The sequence below is a fragment of the Ptychodera flava genome, chromosome 8 (assembly GCF_041260155.1).
Source record: "Ptychodera flava strain L36383 chromosome 8, AS_Pfla_20210202, whole genome shotgun sequence".
NCBI lineage: Eukaryota > Metazoa > Hemichordata > Enteropneusta > Ptychoderidae > Ptychodera > Ptychodera flava.
Genome location: NC_091935.1, coordinates 22990834 through 23001371, shown reverse-complemented (window position 1 = coordinate 23001371; position 10538 = coordinate 22990834). Strand labels below are relative to the sequence as shown.

Genomic DNA, 10538 nt, shown 5'->3' with positions numbered 1-10538 from the left:
CATATCTAGCGAACTCGATACTGGCAGTTTTAGCTTTTATTTAAATTAGCTTGGCGTCGCACATTTTGTCACAATACATCGCAGAGGTACACATCCATCAAAAAGGCAAGCGTGATGTCATTTTGTTAGGAATCGCTAAGTTTTGTGAAGTACTTAAGTAATTTTACAAAGTTGACTGTCTCAGTTGAGAAATTACCCCATTAAGGACGAAGAGATGGAAGTCAATAAGGGCCAAGATTCCCTAAAATATTTTTGAACTTTTGGATGTATACATATTCAGACAGTTTATATGGCAATATGAAAGGACAGGAGGCTCTTTGGACATGCTTTGATGTCGACGTAATGGTTCGAAATGACCCGTTTCTTGTCAATTACCAGAATAAGTGTATGATTTGTTGTTGCTAGCTGAAAATTTGATGTAGATGTATCCGTTAGCGGTAAAAGAGACACGTCCGCCAGGTTTGCTTAGGGACCGTCACAGACTGTCGCATAAGTTCAAAAAGCGAAATTCATTCGTTTACGGGTTAGGGGATATGGCCTCCATTCAATTACTGAACTTCACTTTCGCACTTTTATTTTGTGATTACAAGTTCTCTTTACATGGTGTGTAAAAATAAACAAAAACTTCGCACTAGTACGAACAAATTTTGCTGTAACTATTTTCAACTCGTTCATGTCATGCTGACAGTGGTTAGTGCTCAAATTTAATCGATTTCTAGACGGTGTTATGTAGTCAGGGGAAGCATATTTTTCAGTAGCTATAGCAAAATGCTCCCAGGCAGACATCGACATTTCGCATTTTTGAACTTTCGTTTAGGGGAGGGGGAGGGGATTTAGATATAAACGAAGGAATTTCGTTTCTTGAACTTATGCGACAATCTGAGATGGTCCCTTACGTATTGACGTCAGTAGCGCTGTTCAAGTATTAGGGGCCGTCGATCAGAGAAGCTGTAGCTCTAACGTTATTCGTTAGTTTGAATGTCGATCCCAGCCCTCAAAACGAAACTCCTCATGCAAAGTTGGTTTCAGCATTAATTCTAAGATGTTTTTACGATTAAACCGAAAAGAGCGGTTTGCCCATGAATGGGAGTGATTTTCTTTATGGTAGGACACAACAAGTGGAAACTGCGGGAAGATAAATCAGAAAGTGTCCATCTATCAAGTATCAATGCATAAAAAGTGTCAGAAAAGGCGCGTTTCATAATTATGTAACAGACAGGTCATTACCCGGGGTCATGACTTGTAGCGATTCCATGAGCTGCAATTAAAATATCGTATTTGTTCTGGTTTAAATCTGATTTTTTAAATTTCTTTGCTACAGGACTTGTGTGATTTTGATATACGCAAAACGAACGGGTATCTTACCCCCTTCCCCTTAACTGAGGAATTACATTTCTAGTGCGTCAGTTTTTATATGCTGTGATGACCCCTTTTTGTCACGTGACAGTGCGACCTCCAGTTGACATCCACCGGTGTTTTACCTGTGAACCGCAATTTGTGCATTCACGATAAAATTATATTTGCGTTCATCTTTCAGTCACGTCAGAACGCGGTTCTCAATGCACAAATTACTTCTAAAGACTTATAAAATCAATGTGCATTCTCATTTCCCCAAAGGCTGAGTGCTCGACTGAGAAAGACTGCTTACGCTGGCATTCATTGAGCTAAAACATCCAAATTCATACTCGTAGGTAAACGCCATATATTGTAAAGACCTGTGATAGCCTAGGAAAAGGTTGAACTGCGTGAATTTTACTATCATGTCGATGATGTTCGTATGACAAAATCTCACCGGGATAGAGACGGGGAAATTTGTGAACAAAAAAAAACAAACAAACAAAAACAAAACTTTGTAACTCAAGCTTTGATTTTCGTACATTATTCTTCTAAAAGAATAAGGAAAACTGGATAATATTTAAGATCTTTTTTGCAGACAAGTGCTGAAGGAAAAGTAGTGTCGAATTTTTCCTAAAATTTATAAACACATTCCAGCTGAAAATTCAATTCTCACAACGGAAACTCGATCTAATATTTACAACCTGAAGGCAGAAACGTCCGAATGATTAGCCTGTGTATGTTCTATAAGTTTGATTTCCATCAAATGTTTGCCACGATGCAAGATGACGTTCCTGTGACCTTTGACCCTTCACTGAAGCGGTCCTGCACAGGCCTGACAGGAGTAGATCTGATAGATGTGACTAAACACCACAATGCTTTCATATCCAGACATATCTCTACGTGTTCCGCTTAATCCCCTAGGCTTTCCAAATCTTATACGGGAATCTTGAGTAATTCGGTCATCCTCATTGACTGAGGATGTCGAACCCATGCCCTGTGAAATGCTACGACGACTCAGCCGATCGAGCACATTTTATTTTGATAAGCCAAAAAGGTTTAATTTCATACTTTTATTTGCTGTCTTTCGAGAGAGCTGATAGCCGTCACGACATTCATATGCTAAATTATATTATATCAGTGCAATTGTGCCAGAGACATAATGTTATGATTGGATGAGAACCGGTTTTAATTTATGCAAGCCATGGTTAAATAAACCATAAAGCACTGCTATCGTTGGCCCCAGAATATGAATATAAAAGTGAAAACGTAAGCAAATAAAGGAGAGGGCAGGATTTAGATATCAGAGAAATATTTTGGTAAAAATATAATAAATACATACCAATATGTACACATTCATTTCATTTTTGGATTAATTAATTAAAGAATTTTGCACGACCTAAAAATTGTGTTGTGCTCCCCTTTGATGTCGTCTGCAATATAACATGGCCGAGTATGCTGCACGAGAGTTAACGGAGAAGGATTTCCTTCAAGAAACTGAGGAATTTGTCCAGCCAATGCAACCAACACGATTTGGTAACTTCACCGAAGATGACCTTGACAGTATAGAGTTACTGAAAGACGAGAAAGCGACCACAAAGCAGACAACATGGGGCGTAAAACTTCTGCGAGGTGAGTCGATAGATCTCGGAGATTAATATATCGGTACGGTCACGCACGGTCCCTTCCGTGGGTGATCATGCCTATGTTTACAAAAAAAAAAACGATTACGGTTTTTGACCTTTTGACATGACCTCATGACATGTCACTAATCGGTTTCTTTGATTTCAAATTTTTCTAGACTGGCTGATCGAAAAAAATGAAAACCCGGCGTTCGAATATCTCTCCCCAGAAGGATTGGCGGTAATTTTGAGGCGATTTTATGCCGAGGCACGAAGCAAGACCGGGGAACGGTACTCCAAATCAAGCCTGACCGGAATCCGTGCTTCAGTCAACCGACATCTGAATTCTCCCCCGTACCATCGCAATGTAAACATCATACGCGATCGAGAATTCAAAGCGGCCAACAACATCTTTGTAGCTCTGTGCAAGCAGCTCAAGGCGGATGGACTTGATTCAACAAAACACAAAACTCCGATATCAACGTACGACTTGAGAAAGTTAGCTTCCAGTGGCGTTTTGTCCAGCAGCGACCCCTTGGCATTGAGTCGGAAAGTGTGGTTCGACCTGACGTTTCATTTTGGACGCAGGGGCCGAGAGGGATTCAGAAAGCTGACGAAATCTAGTTACCGCGTAAGGGAGAGCTATGATGGAACGAAATTTGTAGAATTTACGTACTCCGAAAAAACGAAAAATCACCCGGACGATGATTTTGAAACGCAAGCCAAAATGTTCGCCACCGGCGGCGAAAATTGCCCCGTTGCAGCATTCGCAAAATATCTGTCAAAGTTAAATCCGGGAGAAAATGCATTATTTCAGAGGCCTCGCGTCAATGTAAAGCCGGATGACAAAGTATGGTACTGTAATTCACCACTGGGCGAAAATAAATTAGGCTCCATGATGAGAGATATCTCAAAAGCGGCAAATTTGTCGACAATCTACACAAATCACTGTGTCAGGGCAACTGCGTGCACTGTGCTAGATTCTGCTGGAGTTGAGACGAGGCACATCATGTACTTCACGGCCCATAAAAACGAAGCTAGTGTCAGATCTTATACAAACAAACTCACCTCTGATCAGAGCCATGGAATGTCTGGTATTCTGTCTAAAAGCCTGGGTTACCAAACTGAACACAACGGGGTGGTAATTCTGCTGTCCCTACAGTGGGCAGTGACGTTGCACCGCCTCAAGCTCAAAACACCATCGTGCCCGTGGCATCTCGACAAACTCCTGCAGACTCTAGCATCGCCGCCATTTCAAATACCCACAACCAGAGTGCTGCATCGTTATTTCACAGTTGCACTTTTAGTGGTCCCGTAAATGTCAGTATTATACACAAAAATTGAAGAAAAACACAATCTGTGCACTGCCGATCCATCTCTCGCGTTGCAGCTTATTCAAATATGGCGGCACCAAGTACGCAGGGTTACATAGATGATGTAATTTCATTCACATGATTCAGGTTGTATTCATATGTAAATATTTTATTGAATTGCTTTCAGAGTGTTGTACACGCGTGTTGTATTGTTGACAGTTACGTTTGTTCTACCGTATCATTTCAAAATAAATATTCGTTTGACGATGTGATACGAAACTCACAGTTGTGCAAGTCTACGTATATTTTGAGTGTTGGATGTTTCTGGAGAAGGTTAAAATGCTTGTTCTGGGGCCCATTTCATTTAACCACTGTTTTGAGCAAACGCCGTTCTCCATAAATATTTGAATACGGCCCTCTTTTTATCAATATTAATGTCTACAAAAGTAATAACATGAAGTTGATATAATATAATAGCAATAACCCCCGCTGAGGACGGGTATACCACTCGATATAGCACAATTCACTCCATATATGCACTCGCCTGCGGCTCGTGCATATATGTCGTGAATTGTGCTATATCTCGTGGTATACCCTTCCTCAGCGGGGGTTATTGCTTAAATAGTCCATATTTAGTGTTTACGCGATACACCAGGCCTCGCAATTTCCTCCGGGGCTTGGCAAAATCTAATCAATCTCAAGGACTCATTGAAGATAGAATGTTCTCTAAATTTTATTCATAAGTGTAATTCCAAAAGTAACCCCCGAGCAATGATCATGACGAAATAGGCGGCTGTAGTGTCAGGCATGCCTGCGCCATTGTCACAAATAAAACCATCCATGTGATTTTCCTGATCAATTACGCTGTAAGGTACGCTCACGATTTGAACCTGACAATGTTGAAAATTCTAGTCATGCTAGGATCTGAAATAGACTTCAGCATACAAAAAATTCTAGTATAGTAGTTTGATGCATTTCTGGGCCAACAACCTCACTGCAAGGAATTACAATTCGTAGATATGTTATGGTATGGAGTATACAATTAACATAAGCTCCATAAATTATTCACATTCTAGTGATTGTTTTTACGCAAATGAGAAACCCAACACACATGGCATGTAATTTACGCAAACCGCTATCATTTAGAGCCTTTAAAACGATTACATTTACAGAAATTCTGATTGGTATTTTTTCGGTACATTTGAAAATAAGCAGAATGTAGGTTTTTGTTGACGAGGCATTGTGAAATAAGTGACATCAATCTTCGACATTGTTCTAATCAGTTTGCATACAACACGATTGGAACTAATTTGGGATAATTGGATGGTGAAGTAATGTCGATTTAATCTACAAATGTAATCTCATCTGCTTTTATTTTTACATTACACACTTGTTTTTATGAGTAATTTGTAATATTGCAACATTCAGCTATATGGCACCTAACACTTTTGAGAAATTTGAAAAATATGAAAATCCAATTATCCCAGATTAGTTCCAATCGTGTTATACTTCACAATCATATCTTTCAGTATATAGAATTCCTGTCTGCCTACCTTTTTCAATAAGCAAAGGAAACCATTCTGGCAGTCTAATTTGAAGAAATTTGAAATTAAAATGAAAATTCAAGTGTTTTTCCCTTGGCAGTAAGAAGTATTCAGCTTTCAATAGGCGGCGTTGGCCAACGAACTCTTATGTTTCAGCTCCAAAGTTATGTTGTAATGAAAGTGCGCCGTTATCACAGCTTTTCTGGTCTCGTTACGGTGTAACGCGCCTCGACATTGAAAGACTTATGAACGTTTTCCTAACCTCTCCGCAATGAAACTGTAAGCAGGTCCCTTTCCAAGCCAAGAATAAAAATCAGTGGCGACCATGAAAACTTTGGCAAATGAGGCACAAATTACCAGACTTTTAAATTCAAAATGACCGCCATCCCGTGTTAACTCTAAGCGAAAAACAATAAATTTTCAATTTTCACAAAAATAAGCCAGTGAAAACTTTATTGACTCTATGCCCTTTAAAATGAGCCCCCACAAGTGGTAGACAAAAGTATTGTAATTTAATTTCAACACACTTTAGGAAAGAGAAAACAAACAAACAGGCAAGCATTGGTTTTCTATGATAGATATTATCAAAAGTTACAAATGTAATAATTTAAGGCTCATAAGTGTAAGCTTTTGCTTTCAAATTGTTTTTATGAATTCACTCTCAAACTGAAATGAGTTCTTGCAAATACATCCTGTAAAGAGTGTTTATTCAAGTGTTATTAATCACAAATAGGAACTGCATGTGCTGGTTTCAATATGATAAACTGGTGCCCCGTTATATACATGTATGGTCACCTCACTGCAAGCTTCAGCTCCCAAAGCGGTTAGTCTGGAGCATAGGGCATACATTGTGCGTACTGTAATCATTACAGATATAACAGGTAATGTTGCAATCCATTTGAACACATGGCACTGAATATTGAATTCTCTGCTTTCTTTGTCATATTTCCGGGCTTTGAAAATGGCGAGAAATTTAATATGGAGTATGAATACGTTGCACCTACTTGCAAATTCTGTCACGAATGAACGTTGTTGTTAATCAGTGAACGTTATATCATCGAGTAGAATACAAAGGACTTTGTGCCCGAAATTGTGATATCGATTAATCATAAAGATGGAGCTCGTATCTGATTCTTCAAAGCGTTTTAGTTCATATTCATCCGCACTCTATGTCAAAGTGAGCCTTCTGCGTGTTTTCGACACGAGAGGAAACTAAAATTAGTCATCAAAAACAGGGGGGTTCAAAACAAACGAGTAAACACATTAAGAGAATTTAAAAAAGACAAAGCTCAGAAATTATCAAATAATAACACATATAATATTCACCCACGTATCTAATCCTAGCCCTTTATTTTGTTCATTTTTTATCAATCGGGGACAATTAATCATGGTTTAAACCTTTCTATCAAGTTTAAATTTGTGTACATACCAACGGATGCAAGGCGTATAAATAAAATTTACATTTTGCAAAGATAGTTAACATTACAGAGTGTTTTGTCAACACGAACGTTCTCGACAACTATTCCAGATTTTGCATCATTTCCGTCCTACGTGTTTATCTGTATTATGATTTTTTGTGCCTTTCTTTCGGCCACACTTTATATGAGTAAAGATGGAGAAAACTGCTGTGTCAAAGCATACGGTACCCCCTTACGACGTACACAGCGGTAGGACAGGCTAATCTGTCAGGGACAAAGTCGTCACATTTGTGCTGTTATATTCATGTACAAAACGTTATCTTCTAAAATCGACCATGAACTTAATTTAGGCATGCGGTTTTGTAAAAATAGGAAGTTTTCGTTCTTGCTATCAAGCTTAGATGTACTGCTTCTTCACCGATGGTTGAAGGTCACACACTTCTAGTGGATACAAGCAAATTGCAATCAAGTTTGTTTTGTCATCTTTCTATAAATTCTTCAGATCTCTTACTATAGAAGCTTTTTTGAGATGCCGAGACGTAAAAGCGATTTCTTGACACAATTCGACGGAGTGTACGTTCAAATGTGGAGATTTTGCTCTGTTTTATGTACTCTGCTTTTAGTTTATCCTTATGTATGTATGTATGTATGTATGTATGTATGTATGTATGTATGTATGTATGTATGTATGTATGTATGTATGTATGTATGTATGTATGTATGTATGTATGTATGTATGTATGTATGTATGTATGTATGTATGTATGTATGTATGTGCGTACGTACGTATGAATGTCGTGGTAGTTTTAAAAGTCGAGAGATACCTATTCTACATGTATATGGTTATATGGTTATTTGCCTTGTGTATGAATGTATGTATACGTTTATTACGTTGTAAATGATACTGTACGGATGTGTTGCTACGTTTAGAAATCGGCGTCTTGTGTGAGTTTCCCTTCTCGTTTCAGCGTAGACACTGGTATCCTCAATAATCTAGCGGTGGCATTTACCACAGTGTCTGATAAACAGTAATCTCTTAAAAGCTCTCCGAAAGTCCTTGTTGAAATACGTATAAATGAACGGATTTAACATTGAGTTGGCGTATCCCAGCCAAGTTACAAAGCTGAATAGCTCCATTGGAACAGTGCACCCATCACAGTAAGGCACAATGACGTTGAACAGGAAAAAAGGCGACCAGCAGAAGATGAAGGCCCCCATGACGACACCAAGAGTCCTGGCTGCTTTTCTTTCCTTTGCAAGTGAAAACTTTTCAGCTCTGAAACCTTGATTTCGATTGCTTCCTGATGGCTGCCGGACGCCGTGGCCCCAGACGTTTCTTGGTGGGACGGTCAACATATTCGACTGGTGTGCGGCGGGAGAACCATATGTTGTACCGGTTTCGTGGAAACTGTTTCGTCTCATCGCTTCTGCCCTCCCGTCAGCTGTTTCTCTCCATGCATAGACGTTGGAGACGTTGCTAACCGAAGAAGACTGACCCCCTCGCAGTTGGGATGGGCGAACGACAGAGACGTCCATCGCAACTCCGCTTTGGCGGAAGTCCGCATCACTCATGGTTACGACAGTCCCCCCACCAACGTCTCTTATTTTCTGGAGTCTGCTACGAGCCGCCACGAAGATCTTGTAGTAGACGAAGAGCATGACAACGAGGGGAGATAGAATGAAAACACAGAGGAGAAAATGCGATAGCCCTCGTTCAGCAAGCCGCAGAAGTGGAGGTCGCTTGACGTAGTCTTCCATCCGATTGGGCGGACGATACTTATCAGAATGCACGTCACCCAGCAACAGGAAATCATCATCAACGCCCGAGAAGGAGTTCTTCTCAACGAGTACTTGATCGGCGACGTGATGCTGAAGTAGCGATCCACGCTGATCAAGCAGAGGTTGAAGATGGAAGCCGTGCAACACAGGACGTCGAAAAAGAGGAAGACGTCGCAGAACTTGCCACCGATCAGCCACATCCCGGATTTAATCTCAGTGAGCATGGCGACTGGCATGACCACCACGGCGAGAATCAGGTCGTCAGTGCCAGGCTGGCAATCCAGTAGTTACTCGGCAACCGCAGATTTTTCTCCGTGACAACCGCAAGGATGACCAGCAGTTGCCCGGTAATGGTGACCAATATGAACAGAGACAGTATGACCCCGACAATGACAGACTTAGGTCCCAAGCTGTGGGTATGGGCTGCTTCAATATCCCTCGTGACATTTTCCGAAATCTCCATCTCATAAGTGTTCCGTTCTTTTGATAACCATCGAACCGTCGTTATCCGGCAGATACAGCCACAGTAGTACGGCTTCGGCTAGGAATCCACAGTCACGTGGCCACTAAGACATTGGTAACGACTGAACCTACTCAATTTACGACGGCCCCGAAGCATTCAATAATTTTTTCGTCGAAGCTCTCCTGGAAACGTTTTCTGTCTTTCTTTCACCCCTGTAAAAATAAATTTAAAACAGTCATGCAAGTTAGCGCTCCATGATAACGGCTTATTTACAACTGTCATAGGACAGAGTCATCACTAAAATATCAAAAGAATGCAGCATTTAATTGCATTATAATTCCTCATGTAATATCACGTTTGGTTTTGGCTCCGTGGATCCAGCTGCAGAGCCTAGCTCCGTGCTCTTGGAATAGGCCAAACCGGAATTCGAATCGACCACGGTACAAACAAAGCCATGTGCGCAACGCGCATAGACGTACGTGTATTTCCATACGCGTTAGTACACATGTGGGTTTGTATACCGGCATCACGTGATTCTTTGGGCGTACTTAGTCTGTAGAACGCACCGCGTCCTTTTTATTCGGAGTAGAACCATTGAAACTTTACTGGATAGAAATATAGTTTTGGACACCGACAAAGATGAATTCCAGCTGTGATGGAAAGGTGATGATGCAACCGTTTTTATTATGATAGGTGTAGCGGATTCTGCAGTAATCGGGCGAAATGAAGACCTACAAAAGTCGTACTAATAAATTGTCAACCGATTACTGAAACCCAAAGAAACGACAATTTCTGGTACAATGAAGCGCATCATGTGCCGAGAAGACTTCCATCCCCGGTATTAAAGTTTTCTAAATTCAAAACAGGAGTACGAAGATAATAAGCCACCGGTAGTTTTGAGTGCCAGAGGGATGTATCGATACTAGATTATTGTATGGCCGAGACTATGAGCTGCCCTAGTTAAAAAGTCAGTGAGTTTGAGGTTTTTATGCATGGTTTAGGTCTCCAACCAATATACATAGAGAGTGTACTCACCAGTAATAGCAAGAAAGGAGGTACTCAAC

At 40.4% G+C, this 10538-nt stretch overlaps 1 protein-coding gene across 1 annotated transcript; it reads left to right on the top strand.

Annotated features, from left to right (window-relative positions):
- The first annotated feature begins 2780 nt into the window (after positions 1–2780).
- LOC139138027 (uncharacterized) lies at positions 2781–4754 on the top strand. The gene is made up of 2 exons (XM_070706248.1): positions 2781–2967; positions 3137–4754. The coding sequence occupies exons 1-2, from the start codon at positions 2781–2783 to the stop codon at positions 4273–4275; spliced, it is 1326 nt and encodes a 441-aa protein (XP_070562349.1). The 3' UTR covers positions 4276–4754.
- The last annotated feature ends 5784 nt before the right edge of the window (positions 4755–10538 follow it).